This window comes from Caloenas nicobarica, chromosome 2 (assembly GCF_036013445.1).
Source record: "Caloenas nicobarica isolate bCalNic1 chromosome 2, bCalNic1.hap1, whole genome shotgun sequence".
Classification (NCBI taxonomy): Eukaryota; Metazoa; Chordata; class Aves; order Columbiformes; family Columbidae; genus Caloenas; species Caloenas nicobarica.
Genome location: NC_088246.1, coordinates 21,700,687 through 21,717,151, shown reverse-complemented (window position 1 = coordinate 21,717,151; position 16,465 = coordinate 21,700,687). Strand labels below are relative to the sequence as shown.

General features: G+C 39.9%; 1 protein-coding gene across 1 annotated transcript in view; it reads left to right on the top strand.

The window, feature by feature from the left end:
• The window catches only part of CACNB2 (calcium voltage-gated channel auxiliary subunit beta 2), a 104,368-nt gene extending 88,333 nt beyond the window's left edge, over positions 1–16,035 (top strand). The window contains exons 10-13 of the mRNA XM_065627116.1: positions 7,002–7,153; positions 7,887–7,982; positions 9,300–9,485; positions 14,162–16,035. Coding sequence (XP_065483188.1) covers positions 7,002–7,153; positions 7,887–7,982; positions 9,300–9,485; positions 14,162–14,650 — 923 coding nt within the window. The 3' untranslated portion in view covers positions 14,651–16,035. The remainder of the gene's footprint in view (positions 1–7,001; positions 7,154–7,886; positions 7,983–9,299; positions 9,486–14,161) is intronic.
• Positions 16,036–16,465: the final 430 nt, after the last annotated feature.

Below are 16,465 nucleotides of genomic sequence, written 5' to 3'. Positions count from 1 at the left end.
AATGCAGGCTGTGGGATGAAGGCACTGAGACCTGCTCTGCTGAGAAGGACTTGGGGCGGTACTGGTGGATGAGAGATTGGACATGAGCCGGCAATGTGCACTTGCAGCCCAGAAGGACAGTTGTATCTTGGGCTGCATCAAAAGGAGCATGGCCAGCAGGTCAAGGGAGGTGATTCTGCCACTCTGTTCCGCTTTGGTGAGACCTCGCCTGGAGCCCTGTGTCCAGCCCTGGAGCCCTCAGTACAGGAAAGACATGGACCTGTTAGGGAGGGGCCAGAGGAGACCTCCAAGGTGATCAGAGGGCTGGAACATCTCTCCTGTGAGGACAGGCTGAAAGTTGGGGTTGTTCAGACTGGAGAAGAGAAAGCTCCGGGAAGACTTCAAAGGGGCCTACAAGAAAGACGGGGACAGACTTTTTAGCAGGGCCTGTTATGACAGGACAAGGGGTAATGGTTTTAAACTAAAGGGGTGGAGATTCAGGCTAGACATGAGGAAGAATTTTTTTACAATGAAGGTGGTGAAACACCGGCACAGGTTGCCCAGAGAGGTGGTAGATGCCCCATCCCTGGAGACATTCAAGGCCGGGCTGGACTGGGATCTGAGCCACCTGATCTAGTTGAAGATGTCCCTGCTCATGTTAGGGGGGTTGGACTAGATGAGCTTTGAAGGTCCCTTCCAACCCAAACTGTTCTGTGATTCTATGATTAAACTTTCCCTGGATAATTAACTGAAATCCACGTGTTTTGCCTCCCACTCTGAGCATCAGGCTGCAGAGTCGGTATCTCTCCCACTCAGTGAATATGCAAACATTTTGTGAGTTGCACTGCATCAGCAAGAGGAGTTGAATAGCCAGCGATGGAGTGGTTTCACATCATATCCGTGAGAAAGGCTGAGCATTTTTATTTATGTTTGTTCCGAATAAAACAACAAACCTAAAGAACACTTGCTTAGGTCTATGCATGGACCAGAGCTGTAAAAGCTTATAGCACTGCACTGAGTAATGAAGTATGGTACAGAAATATGCAAGTTACTGCCAGCCTGACATGATGATTTCCATTGTGAACTATGCAGAGACACTTGTGCAGTCCTCTGGGCAAAAATAAATGTTAGACTGCTGCTTTGCCCAGTCTTACTATCCCAATTACTCACTAGTGGAGTGTAGGGGAGCTTAATGATGGGAGCCACGCTAAGCTGCTGTGTGGCACCTTCCGGAGCGGCTGGGGTTCTACCTGGCACAGTTGTCTCAGTGCAGCTCTCCCCTGTGCAGGGCTCATCCTCCTGTGTTTCTGCTGCAATCTGCTGATTTTGAGCTTTTCCATTCATAGGCTGTTAAAATTTGCTTCCAGTTTAAACCTGGCATAAGAAGCATCATTCCATGAATGCTACTGTTTTGCTAGCCCAGAGAAATAGGGGAGGAAGTAGATATTTTCATGTGCTATTTAGTATTTTTAAATGATACTCCGGTTTATGTTTTCACATAATTACAGTGTTGCATTTCAGAAGATGTTAGTCCGTTATAAATTTATCTTGGTTATGTTGAGGTTTCCAAACACCACATTGTATGTGTAAATACCACTTGGACGTGTGTGTGCATTCAGGGCCATCTGAATTCTGTCTAAACTGAGCCTCAGCAGGCAGAAAGAGAAGAGCTCTGTTTTCCTGCAGCAGCTCACCCCACAGCTCCCCTTCAGCGGGAGCGCCAGGCGGAGCAGCCGACATGCTCCTCTCCTTGCTGCCTTGTCCCTCGCAGGAGCCCCATCTGCCAGGCGTGAGTAACACATGCAGCCGCTTTCCCTGGAAAATATTGTCATCCTCCCACTCTCACCCTCCCCTTTTTATGTAACAAGATAGTAGCTAGGGATTTGGTTGAGACCAGGGAAATGTAACTATACTCACAAATGTACATTTATGTTAGAAATTTGATTAAAACACCTGTAATCCAGGTATCTTCCAGCCCATTGCCTGAGGACTAAGTGAGAGCATTTATTCCCTCTTACTTGCTTATGTTCCCCTCCAGGACTTTTTGCTTCTTAGCTGTGTGTGCTGGAGGGGGGCACAGAGGCTTCTGCCCCCCAGCACTGCCACCGGTGTGGGGTGGGAGACCTATTCCTGCCTGGAGACCATGGGGCTGCACCACCCTGGCTGGGGAAGGGATGGAGCCAACTGTCCCTCGTCCAGCATGACCTCACTGTTGGCTCCCTGCCTACCCAGGGCACCCTTGGTGCTTGAGGGGAAGATAAGAAGAGGGCAAGCACTTACATATGCGTGGTGTTTCTTACTGGCTTGCTCCAGATTGCTCACACACTATGGAGCTTTCTGCATCACCCTCAGTAGCATCTTGGCCTCTCCAGCATATATACAGGGAGCACAGATATCTAATGTAATCTAGGCTAGCCAGTTGTGGCCAAGTACTGGCATTCTGGTTAGTGCGACACCTAATGCAGACACTTCGGAGATTTTCCCAACAATATAAGCATGTGTATACACACGCATGCTCACAAATTAAAATTTAAAATTTGAATTATGTCAGTGAAGCTCATGATTTACTTCTTAATCAAGAGGTATGTGGGCACAACTCAATAGTCATCACTTCCTTTTTGTTTTTCTTTTTTCATTTTATGGGTTTCAGATATGACATTTATCCATTTCTCAGCAGTTTTTTTGGTGCAATACTTTCTATGTGCTTTTAAGGCACTAGGGATATATAGCATATTTGTTTCTTTTGCCTTTGTTTTGGAATTCCTGAGGCTGCCTTAAACTTCTCGTTTCTTTAATTATGTTCACAGAATTTAGTGATTAATTATTTTTAGGTAAGTGTGCTTGTATAAAAGAATTAGCATAAGAAAACTCATGACTACTGATGTCTGTTCTCCTTAATTTACAATATTATTGGAAAGCCATTTTTGCAAGGTGTTGCTAATCATTTTATATGACATGCATTGACATAAGTATGTTCTATGTCTGTAATATCAGGAGCTCTGTTTAGAAAAATAGAATACTTTGTCCCTATGGCTGTTGCAGTCCAAGTAATAATTTACAAATTCGGTTCTATGAACAAAACTGTGTCACGATAGCAAAGATAAGTAGACAAGGTCAAATTGAATGGGATATTAAAGTCACACTCTAGTCAGTTGACAGTATATGAACTTCAGTGTTCCTGCTGAAGATCAAAACCTCTTGGCTGCATATAAGCAATATATTGTGCTTCTACTTCGGCACTTGCAGGCCAGAACCATGGTCATTTTGCATTGCATCTCCATCATGGAACTGCCATCTCATCAGGGTCTTCCTAAAACGTAGTGCTGGGCAGCCTGTCAAGGTGGGTGTCCCCATGACTCCTGGCTGCTATGGATGCTTTCTGCCCAGGTTTGAAGGAGAGTTGTGTTTCTCCAAATGTGTAGAGCAGAGAATGTTCTTTTATCATGGCATCGTATAAGCCACCCTAAATTCCACCATAGTTATTAGTGAGTTGACATAGATGTAATGCAGTGTTGCTATGTCTTTACCTTTACTTTAGACTATATTATTTTAGTGAACTGTTCAAGATTTTTTCTTTAAATTCACTTGTAAGGTCCAACCAGCGTAAAGAAAATTTGTCTGCTCCCATAACAGGATAAGCCATTTACTTGTGCTCTTATTGCATTGAATTTTTATTCATTTCAGGGGGCAGTAGAGATATTTGGAATTAATATATGTGAGTAAGAATGGATGTGCAGTATTTAAAGTTGGCTGGGAGATGGGTACTTCTTGTTTCATCGAGCTGACCCCCTATTGTATAGACTAAATACTTGAGTGCTCCTGTCATTTAAAATCTGTTTACTTTCTGATTGCCAAGGAGACCATATCAAATAGATTGTAAGGGGCACTTTAAAATTTGATAGCTTATTTTTGGTTTCGAGTGTTGTAGCTGGGCTGCCAGCATTTCATGATAATTGTCACAGTAGATCTAATTATGTTTATGCCTCTCGTTATGATTGGCAAATACAATTTATTGGAGTTAATTGTTATAGCCTCACTGTCATGCCTCTCCAGTGCATGAAAAGGGACATTATTATAAATAGATTATATTCATGGAGGTGGGAAGATTGCTAAGCTATTACTGTGCTGCTTTGAAGATACCACACTGTCATTGTTTTGAGCTCCCTGTTTTAACTACTAGTGACATTTGTGTTACTGTCCCCACATGACATTTAGAGTTCTTTGCTTACTTTGGTCAAAAGTATGACAGAAAGTTTGTGTTGAGTGTCTTGTTGGGAAAAAGTCTTTGCAGGTATCTAATTTGGTTTTTGAGAGATGTTGCTACATAAAGATGAAAACCAAAGCTGCAGCAGTATTAATAAATAAAGCCTGTGTCAACTAATAAGGGAAGCTACTATTATTTAAGTAATTGCAACAATCTCATGTGTAGTAAAAAGATAGAATATAGGAAAATTTTAAGGAAAATGCAGGCTTTTCCAGATGCTGAAAGAGTACTCTAAGGGACAGGAGATCAGACCTCTTCAGCAATCTCTGTGGCATTTTTTCCATCCATTCTTGACTGGAGAGGCACAGGCACAACATATTGGTTCATTAACCATGCAGTATAGTTCTTTGAACTTTTCTCCTATACCCAAGTTAAGAAAAATAAATATTGAAATACTTTGTAGTTGATGGAAAAGATCTCTCTCCATCTTCAGACTCAGGTGAATGCTATTGGTTCATAGGGCCACAGTTACCTGCAATTATTGGCCTGGCTGTGTTTCACAACAGAAGAGACCCTGAGGCATACTCTGCCCTGGCAAAAGGTTGTTTCAAAAAGTGTAGCAGGAAATCTAGTTCACAGAGATGTATTCTGTACTGGCAGAAATGTGCTTTCAGCAGTGTAGCAAACCACTGCTTCCCTAGACAAAATTATGATACACTGTCAAAAAAGACAGATTTTGCTAGTTATAAATTGTCTTGAACAAGAGTTTTTAGCAGTCTGGAATGGTCTTAAAATGATACATTAACTGATATTGTTATACTGACTGAAGTGTTGAGCCTGGTTTGAAATTGCAGGAAAGCAATCCAAACTCATCATCAGAACAGTATGACAAATAATCTGATATGTTTATTCTAGTTGTCATTTGGACTTAAATAAGGGATAGACTATGGACTATCTTCTAAGTCACTGAGACAATGGTATTCAGTTATTGCAGCAATATCTCTATGCGACGAAGTTAGAGAAAATGTGATTGTGAATGTGCCAAGAACCATCAGAAGTTCTGTCTTCAAAAGTGTGATCCTAATTCAGACAGCAGCTGGGCCACAATGCTTTTATTGACAAGCAGGAAAATATGCACCAATGTTTTCCGTATGAGCACGCCGTGCACATCTCGCAACGTTCTCTGCTGTAAAAGACTGACATGCATGTACCCAGCCAAAATTGGAGAGAACTACAAGTAGATAGAGGTGATCTCTAATAGATCCAGAACAATGTCAACCTCCTCCAATAGAAAACATAATATAGAGATGTTCTGATGGCCGTTTAAGATGTTACTTGATTTATAAAATGGTCGTAGTAGTCACCTATCAATTTGGACTGAATTTGAGCTAAATGGAGACTAGCTGGGATGCTTTGCTCTCTTGGAAATTTTGAAACCCTATCATGGTGCCTAATTTATTCAGTTGCTGTTCTAAGATGAAAACAAAAATCAATCTCTTCACACTGCTTGAAAGAGACATTCTTCTATAGAGAGCCATTCACTACAGAAAACTCTCTCTAGCCAGATCAGATAGGTTGTGGTTTCCAGCAAACATAATGCTTGTGCCAGCATAATAGATAAAATGCCAATAATGTCATTTCAAGAAACTCTCTAATAAATAAATTGTTGTTACCTCTTTTTGCCATTTAAGTGTCTGTTGGTTATCTTCTGATATCTGTTTTGAACTAGCTACATATCTAATCTGCTTTTGGTTCATGGAATGTGCACAACCTTGAAAGGGAAACCTATATGAATTACAGTCTTGTGTGGCTCTCTAACTTTATAGACTCGCACAAATTACCCAGCTTCTGTAATTTCTCTGTGAAGTCAACTTACAGCAATATTTGACCAGGAAAATGTTAATCTGTTTCAAGGATGATTTTGCTATTTCAAGATTTATTTTTGGTTTATTTGGGAATGAAGACAGTTTCTACATCACTCGTGGAAGTGGACGCAGTCCATCTGGCTTGGAGAGGCTTGCCCTGGCAACTACTGCGATCAGGCAGGGTACTGAGGAGCTGGGAGCATGAGTTAGCAGAAGACAAGACTATTTTTTCTGGGAAAATCACGTTTCCAGAACTCCTGAGTTGTGAAGAGGATACCATAGCATTACTTAGATTATTGAGTTGTTGATGGTTTGGGGATTGGGGTTTTTTGGTTTTGTGGGGTTTTTTGTTTTGTTTTATTTTGGTTTTTTAGTGTTTTACACATAGTAACCAGATTTTTTATATTATACCATACTGAGGCCAGGATATGAAGGAAACTCTGTTGTCCAGAGCTTTGATAAATTGAAGTAAATGGAAAAACAGGAGCTTCTGCTAATATAGACACCTCAGTACATCTTAATGCCTATCTCAGGCATTCCAGTTTGAGTAAATCGCTTACTATGTAGAATTAAAGTCTGAGCTGAATTTATTTACATGTAGGGAATTAATGGCATAGTATGATTGGTATGTGATGCAGCAGGCATTCTTACTTCTTTTTTTTCTTACATACATGGACCAAGGTCTTTTAAGAAAGTGTTAACAGTGTCTCTCCAGGCTGGGATTGCAGGAGGAGGTGGAGGTGAGAGAGCCAGGCAGTGCTGCCTGCTGGGGCAATAAACTGGGGACAAAATGTTAACGTCATATTTGTTTCCCTAGCGCGCCATGGACATGCACGGTTATAGCTCCTGTCAACCTGAGGAGGAGCAACACACCAGTCTACCGCATTTTCACATTTCTTAAAACTAACTGCCATTTAATATTTTCATAACTCTATTTTTCTACTTATCCACAGCTGAAGTTCAAAGTGAAATTGAGCGAATTTTTGAATTAGCAAGGACACTGCAGTTGGTAGTGCTTGATGCTGATACCATTAACCACCCAGCTCAACTAAGCAAAACCTCTCTGGCTCCCATTATAGTATATGTAAAGATTTCTTCTCCTAAGGTAAATATTTTACTCATTCATACTGTTTCAGTTGTTTTGGTTTTTTTTTTTCCTTTTTTTGGTCTTAAATGCAGGTAATGACATGTCCTCATTAAAGTTCAGAGCTATATATTGTTATTGCTTCCATTTGGATGGTGAAATATTATTAATCAAAAAAGTATCTTAGAACTGGTGTTACCTAAAACCATTTTGGAAAAGATGCTGTAGCTCCGATGCTTTTTTAAAGTAGGATTGCACTTTTAGTGTCAATCACATAAGTAATGCTGACTGTTTTTTAAATCAAAATAATACAAAAATGAAAGAAAGATTTTCACGTAACGAATATCAGACTGATTGGTAAATTTTAACATCTCCTGGTAATGTACTCTTTCATTCTGTGAAAAAACCTGCACACACTTTGTGAAGAGGCATTTGAAAGAGAAGAACAAATTTATGGGAAGAGAACTCAGGAGAGCAATTAAAGAGCTTCAATTTAGAAGCAAACAAAACCAGAAGCAGCAGAGGAATATAGGAGGGGAACTTCTTAGTGCTCGTAACAGGAAAGGAGATGTTGGGAAGTAAATGAAAATTAGCTTGTTCTGGATGTAAACAGCGTGGGAAATGCTCCTGATGCCAGCAAATGAAGAATTTGATCTGCTCAAGTGGACAGTTAAAAATGTAAATATTTTAAGTGCTTATATATGTACGTTAAGTCCAAACCTGCTCACTTGCATTAATGTCTTATTTTTGACAGGTTTTACAGAGGTTAATAAAATCTCGAGGGAAATCTCAGGCCAAACACCTTAATGTTCAGATGGTGGCAGCTGACAAACTGGCACAGTGTCCTCCCGTGAGTCACTGTTCATTTATGTCTCATCTTTGAAAGATGCCTTTCTTTTCAAGCACGAGGTTAATTATGTAATTTCTGGGAATGTTTGCCCTCTTCTGGCTGTATTTCACTATTGTGTTTTTGCAGAACGACTCCTGAGGTCTCTGGGCTCTTGCACCAGGGTGCAGAGAAAAAACAGTCCTAGTCGCAAGTAGTTATTAGGATGCGTGCTGATACATTCACCACTTAAACAAACCGAGCATTTGTTTTACTTGATAGTTCTTTTGGAGTTATTGCTCTAAAAATGAACCCGCTTAGTGACTGTGCTTATCTCTGGCAGTTTAGTGTAAGGCTGGTGGTTTGGGTAGCTCCCCTGGGGCCTGTGTCACCACAGCCCATCACTGTTGGCGTTCTTGGTCACAGTTTTGGCCAAGAGCTGTGGGGTACGGCATAGCTGAGAGCTCTGCAGTTCTTCTGTTGGTGTGCACCGAAGCAGTGTCTCTCAATTTCCACCTATAAAGTGGAGCTGATGAGACCCCAGCTGTGTTTTGAACATGACATATTATTGCCTGCATACTGAACTGTCAAGAGAATGGGTGAGAGACCAGAAGATGAAGGTTCAGCTCAGTTGCAGCTATGGAAATTTGCCATATTTACGGAGCTGAGTGAGGGGAATGTTTTAATCGTTTAAGCATCTCAGTTAAGAGACTAGTCTCCTCAGGTCCCCGAGAAGTCAATGAACAATGCCAGAGACCTGCATAGCTCTCAAAGCTGCATTCAGGAGGACTTCTGTCTCCCTGACCAGGGAGGGAATGGAGGAAACTCGCCTCCTAACTTTAAATGCCTAAAATTAGACAGTGTGACTAATCTCTTACCTGGTATTTGTACCACACTTGGAAAATGGATGATCTGTATTATTTGTGTTTCTAATTGTTATTAGCTATTGGTCTTAGTTTTCTCTTAGTTATTCTAGATATGGGGAGTGAATCTCTTTTCTTGCCATTCCATTTTGTTTCAATAGCTAAGAGATTCAATATATAACCTTTCTGGATATTTGAGTTTTAAGATTTCTTCAAGCTGCCTCTTCCTATCTTCATTGACTGTTTGTACTTTACTAAGTGGAAGTCATGAGGACCCGCTTTAGCAAATCTAAAATTAGTGCTAGTTATGATTGCTGTCTTTCGTATCAATTGCATTAAAAAAAAAAAGGTAAAGTATCTTAACAGAAGTATTAGAAATGTGATTCATTTTTGCTGAATGAAGAGTGTTGTCATCAATGTTTCCAGCTGATCTGGCTTTAGTTGATGGTTATTCTCACTAAAACCTTTCCTTTATCAGGAAATGTTTGATGTAATTCTTGATGAGAACCAGCTTGAAGATGCTTGTGAGCACCTTGCTGACTATCTGGAAGCCTACTGGAAGGCCACACATCCACCTAGCAGCAATCCTCCTAACCAGCTTCTCACTCGCACACTTGCAACAGCCACTCTTCCTATTAGCCCAGGTTCAAATATTAATTTACAGGTACAGTTTTTATGCCATCTCTTCTTTTTTTTCTATCAACTTCTTCCTCTTCCAAAGCACAGTGGTAGTCTGATACTAGGATATGCTGAATATATCTTACTGTTACTGATAGAGTAAGAGATTTTTCAGTAGACATTCACCCATTTTCAGTATAAAAGGCAAATGCAGGCACATTATTGTTATTGCCATTGTATTCACAGTAGCATGTGTTTATGTATTGACTAGGGGGCTCGTTTTGATTCCAAGGACTAAGCCAGCCTGACTGAAAACATATGGTTATGTGAAGTGGAATACTTAAGATTTCATTGTGCCCAGGACACCACTGCGCCAGTAATATGTGTACCAGCCACAAGCATTTTTATAGCTGGCCATATGTAATCCAGTCAGAGGAATAAAACTGGGCTAACACTATGCACGTTACAGCCTCTGGTAGCTCTCTGACTGATGGGCAATCTATTGCTAATAGGCAAACCCCAGCCCCGGGTGCCCTGCATGACAAATTGGGTTACGTGCAGAGCAGATCCACAGATGTTGGAGGGAATCTGTTCCTCTCCTCCCACAGGCTGTAGAGAATGACTGACTATTCGTGAAGTCTCAAGGTCAAAGTGGCCCTTCCAGTGTTTCCTTTGTTCTTTTATTCATTGGCTATTGCTGCAAAAAGTACATACTTCCTTCAAACCAAACTCTTACATAAAACCTGAGTCCAACTGCAGATTGTGCAGAAAGACCTTGAGAGGCAACAGTGAGAGTGCTGTCTAGTGAGCTGGGAAAAAACAGCCTTTGTTCCATCTCCGCACTGACCTGCCTGTTGACTTTAGGCATAGCGTGTCCTCTCTTTTCTCCTTCAGCTTCTGGTTTGTATAATTGTGTTCAAGTTTGCAGCATAAGGAGATCCTCTCCGTTATATATTTGTTGCATGGCATGAAATGAGGTCTGTAAAGATGATACTTCATTATAAACAGTGACTGGTGCCCTGAAGCTGAGAAAATCACAGTGGGGGTTAAAATACATCTGTCCCAGCTCAAATAATGGCTTACTACATCTCAGTTTCCACCTAAGTTCCATATATGCCCATAAGTTACGTACGTATGTCAGTTAGAATTCATAACTTTGGCTAAGAAAGATTCCTCCTTTTAAAAATAAAAAAACAAAAAACATATCTGCACCCAAATTAAAATGCAAAAAAAATTGCTTTTTGTTTTTATGATCTTGCCAAATTATTTTTTGTGTCAAAGAATTCATTCCCCATTAAACAACCACAGACTTGGCAGGTCTGTTCTTTAACAAGAAAAATTGCTTCAGCCCCCTTGCAGGGTATCTCCTTCTCTTGCTTTCAAAAGCAGTTGGAGGAAAAGAGACGGTAAGCTATAGCTCATCTCTGCCTTTTTTTCTGTCCTCAGAGCTGAAACACCCTGAAAAAATTGTGATCTGGAAGAATTTCTGAGTATGAAATTCAGTATTGTTGTGTGCAGACTTGCTAGATAGACATGTTCATTATTTTTCTCAAGTTGTTCTTTTTTTGGTTTGGTTTGGGTTTTTTATGCCTTTTGAGTGTGGATTTATAGTTCACTTACTCATTTTATTAACCACATTCTCTGGGGGAACTGTACAGAAATCTAATAACACTTTTCTGAATATTGTGCTATCTCCTTACAAATTAACAGATTTTTATTTTAAGATTAACAGATTCTTATTTCAAAAATGAGAATGCGTTTGCACTTTCACAGTTTGTTTATAGGTCTACTAATCCAAAAGTGCGAAGCAACGGGGGTCCTTTTGGATTAGAACTTTTACATTCCTTTGGTTTCATTTTCCTATGGTACCTTTTCAGCTGACATCTCAAACCTGACTCTGTCACAGTCTTGGAATAGGGTGGGTTTATTTTTTAGTCACAGTGGCTGAATCCATTCTCTGAATAGTGTTAAGACCCTCTATTTGGAGAATTTAAAGTCTGTGTCTGTGCAGTTTTTGTGGACTGTTCTGCAGAGAAAAACCATGCGTTTGGCTTGGAGTGGCCACATCCGCACTGCAAAGTGTTTGAATCATTCTCCCCTGGGTCCAATGCAGCACCCCATTGCCATGAGACCTAATTGTCTTTTCTGGTTTTTCAGTCCCGGGTGTACGTTGCAATGACAGATTTGCGTTGCCAGCTGCCAGAGTGGTATTTTTATAGCATGATGCTGACTGTGTGCATTGCATGGCACGAGGTGCTTGAACGTGTGAGGTCTCTTGGGACTGTTCGAAATGAAGTCAGTGAAGACCATACCCCACCTGTCTTATCTAATGGAGAGCTTTGGAACAAACTGTCCTGAAAACTGTTCTCAGGTTTCCTCTTGTAGGGAAATACTTGGCTGTTTCCAAAAAGAAGACTGGAGCAACCTCACACACATGGTGCAGGTGGTTAGGGACCACTGGATGGAAATAGAGAGCAAGCCAAATTGACTGTGTGGACACAGACTTCTCTCTCTCTCTTCTTTCAGTAGCGCTTAAACTTCTTTCCAAGGACCCCTACGTCTTTGAAATTACAACCTGGTTAATGAAACTGGCTTATCTCAAACTTTCTCCATTTTAGGCAAAAAACCTTATGAGATTGGGCCATAAAATTCCTGCACTGTGGTATCTAATTTAAATCAGAGCCCTAATTTTTTTACGAACCACAAGCCAGACCCTAATCCAGATTCAAACATTACCTGCTCAGTGTCCCTGTAATACTTAGGATAAGTTGCCATCAATGAATTTGCCTACAAATCCCAATAGCCCCAACACTATTATGAAATTGCAGGTATTAGTTCTAAATTTGTTGACTGTGGTCCCCCACACGTCTCATCATAGCAGAGAAGATGCATCTGAGTTTGTAAAAGTAGCATTCTGTTCAGAGCAGCTTCAAATTTTGCATTTGTTCTCAAACCACAGCAATGGCAGATTTTATTAGTCACAATTATGAATATAGGTACATACATATTTGGCATTTGACCATATGAGAATTCAAGGGTTTCATGTGTGTACCCAGTTTATGTGCCTTAAAAAGTCATGCTTGTGAACTAATAAAAATGTGTTCACACATCCAAAGCAGGCATTGCTTTAGACTTCTTAGCTTTTCACTTGATTTCATTTATAATTCACCTCTGTTCAGTCATTTCTCTTTGCCTTGAACATCATAAAAACAAGAACAAAAAAGAAATTTGACCGCTGTTTCTGTTACCTTCTTCTCATTTATACCATCTGTTTCAAATTAGGAACATGTGGAGCAGCCCAGCTAGTCACTGGGAAGTTTACAGAATGAAATGTTGTCTTAGAAAATGAAGATTTGTCAGATTTATCAAATTGCCAATTTCAAATATATTGCCTTTTATAAGTTTCTGATAAAATATAGATTTGTTCCTGTCCAATTTCCTATCATTTTACGTTTGGGTTGCTAGGAAACCCACCTGCCAGGATCTGTGGCTGAAGGACATTTCCTCTTTCCCCTAGCTCTTTTCCACAAAATAGGAAGACATAAAGAAGATATATCTGTGGGCTGCCCTGGAGGCAATCCTTATTTTTAGACAACTCCGAACATAGGAGGGCAAACTTTAGACTAACTTGGGTAAATTCAAAACAGTCTCACAAACAAATGCCTGGATAACTCTGTTAAAACCTACTTTAATTTTATGCCAGTAGAGATGATTTTGTCTTGATGTTCTTCACCTCATATAAGAAGGATAATCTAGTTTCACCATAAACTATTTCTTCAAATTTTGCAATTAAGCTCGAGAAGTCTTTGGCTGTGGTTTGGAAATAAAAGCAGGTTAATGTAATGAAAACCCCAAATGAGTTAAGTAATGCCACTTGTTCATTTTGCAGTGATTTCAAAGCATTATGCTGGTGAAGAGTAGGTTTGTTATTACCTGGTAATTTTTATTTCAGTTTTTTAATAGTAGTGGTGTGTTAGGAAATTCTATAGGTGATAATATCACTCTCCTCTTGCTTTTCTTGGCAATGGCCTGTATTCTTGAGCTGTTAAAATTATGAGGCCAAAGTTTAATTTTTCATTACCGTGAAGAAATGGAATTATTGCTGAGAAAAACACAAGGTCAGTGGTACTATTAGTATCATAATACAAACTTCATTCATACTAGATCCGATTGCATTTTTTTCTTTCTTTTTTTTAAAAAAACCAAAAAGCTACTTTAAAAGAGTCAAGGTTTTGTATTTTGGTTCTCTGCTGGAATCCACTTCCTCAGCCCTTTAAAAGCACTTTGCCATAGTGGCTGTTTCCAAGCAGGCATCTGTAAACTCTCAACTGATACTTGCCCTCTCCTGGCACGATATGTCCTCTAATTTTTCTGCAGTTTGTCTTGCCTCTGCATGCTCTCTTCTTGTCTGGAGTGTGGCAGGCAATTATTGCTAACGGGAATAGTCAGAAACATCACAGGAGACAAGAAAGTGTTGCAGAATAACCTGAGTGCTACCTTCCATTCTGACGAGCATGAAAGGAATTGTTTGTATTATAATACTGAAATTTCAGTGAAAGTTGAATTCTAATGTGGTTTTTTTCCTAGTTTAGATTCACAGTGGAATGTTGTGTACTGAAATTGTTTTGATTTCATGATACTTTCTAGTTGAATTTGATATTGGGGAAGGTTTTTAGATGTGTACTTCGTGTACATGAACTTAACTGCTGGTTGTGATAGCAGGGATCTCAAGGAGACCAGAGGAATGACCATTCAGTCCCTGAACGCAGCGGTTCTCAAATTGAAGAGGAAGCACGGGTTGAATCCATCAAGAAATCCCAGCATCGCTCTTCCTCAAGCCAGCACCACAACCATCGCAGTGGTGTTAGAGGCCTTTCTAGGCAAGAAACTTTTGACTCGGAAACACAAGACAGCAGAGATTCGGCTTACATGGAGCCACAGGAGGACTACTCACATGAGCACGGTGACCACTATGATTCTCACAGGGATCACAATCACAGAGACGAGTCCCACGGGAGCAGTGATCACAGACACAGAGAATCAAGGCATCGCTCAAAGGAGAGGGACCGCGAGCAGGACCACAATGAATGCAACAAACAGCGTAGTCGTCATAAATCAAGGGACCAATATTGTGACAAGGATGGGGAAGTGATATCAAAAAAACGTAACGACGCAGGAGAATGGAACAGGGATGTTTACATCCGTCAGTAACTTTTGCCTCTGGCAGTCTTGTGTTTCTTTGAAGTCTTGTAACAATGCCCCTGAAAATATCTTTGGGTTCTTCATTGCAGAACATATGGTATCTTTCTGTATGCTGATTTGTATTGCTGTTGCTTGCATAGCAATAGCATGAAATAGAATATTCATATACTTATTTTTTGGTTAGTGCTATATGAATGAGCGTAGTACAACCGCAGAGTTCCTGATGTTGTACTATGCCATTTTTCAAGCTGTTTTTTGGTAGCTGCCACTTGAACAATATCTGTTGCCATCAAGGTGTTGTTAGTATTTTTTAAAAAAGGGTACATTTGATGTTTAATAACTTCCCGTGTATTCAGCAAGCCAGAATCAGCACATAAAAAATCTAAAACTTTTTGTCTGCTCTGATTTTTTCATTTGTATGCACTTGATTTGCATATTGATTTGCGAGTCACTATCTGTTGCTTGTACCTCTGGTGGACTCCATTTGAAGACAGAATTCAGTCTTGCCTTACACACAGGGGATCATGAAGTCAAGATCTATTTTCTATGTACTGGTACTGTGTACTGTATATACAGTTTATAAATGTTATTTCTGCAGACACCTTCTTACTATATAAGTTTGATCACACTGTTTTAAGAGTCCTAATGCCAAGTCAGCAGATTTGCTTTTGAATTACTGGCAACTGGAACTAGCCTCATTTAGGAAATCTGTAACAGTGTTCAATCTAAATACTTTTTCTTCTGTAGCAGAAAGCTTATACTTATTGTAAATATGAATGAGTGCTTGAGATAAAGGGTCTAACTCTTATACCTTACGCTGTCCTTGCAAACCCAATTTTGCATTTTAAATTTCTGGTAAAGATAACAAACTTACTACTATAAATTATTCTTCTCTGTACAGGTCACAAAATTGCAACGGACACAGCTTATTTTTTGTTTTATTCTCGGAATAACAGAGCACAGATGACAGAGGTGTGTATGTGAGCGGGTGGGTGGTGGATGGGCGGACGTGTGCGTGTGCACGTTAGGCAGCAAAGCGTGAGAACCTACTGAAGAAAACAAAGGTTATTCAGAAGCCCAAGTCTGTTTCTTCATTTTGTCTGTTAATTTAAAAATCCAAATTGCAGTCAAGGCATATGAGGGAGTTTACTGACCCGGGTAATTGAGAAAGCATAAATCTGCTGGCTCTTTGTTGAGACTTCAGGAGAGTAAACCCAGGCAAATGTTACTGTGAGTGTTTCACTGGAAATGTAAAATCTTTGTGTTTTAGAGTATTTGTTTTAGTAAGAAAAGTTTACACAGCTTGTGGAGAGTTATTTTGTTGGAAAATAAATTTTTGTAGCTTCTCCACTTTTTCTACACTTGGCAATTCCTCTGCATTCCCGCTTTGCAGCCAGCTCACCGCTTTTCCTTCACCTGAACTGTTGTGCTGCTAGTGAGAGCTTAGAAAAATGACTGTGACAAAACACTGTTACGAGCTTGCTAGAGAAAATGCATTGAAATGAAAGGGAGTGAACACTTTTATTTTTTGCATTGAGCACCCATTGCACTGGTAAGTGGGGGGAAAAATCACTTATTTTTGACTACAGGTTCCATACTCTTGCCTAGTGTAAAAGCTGTTCTGCATCACACATAGTCTTGGTAGTGATTGTATGAATGAAATACTATTTGTATTTCACTGTACATAGCACATTATATAAAGACTGTAGTGGGATAATAATTAATTTAGCTGGAAGTTCTTTTTATTTATTATTTTAATTCTGGGAATATCAGCATTGCCTGATTTTGAATATCATTTTAGTGAAATGGATAAGATATATGGCA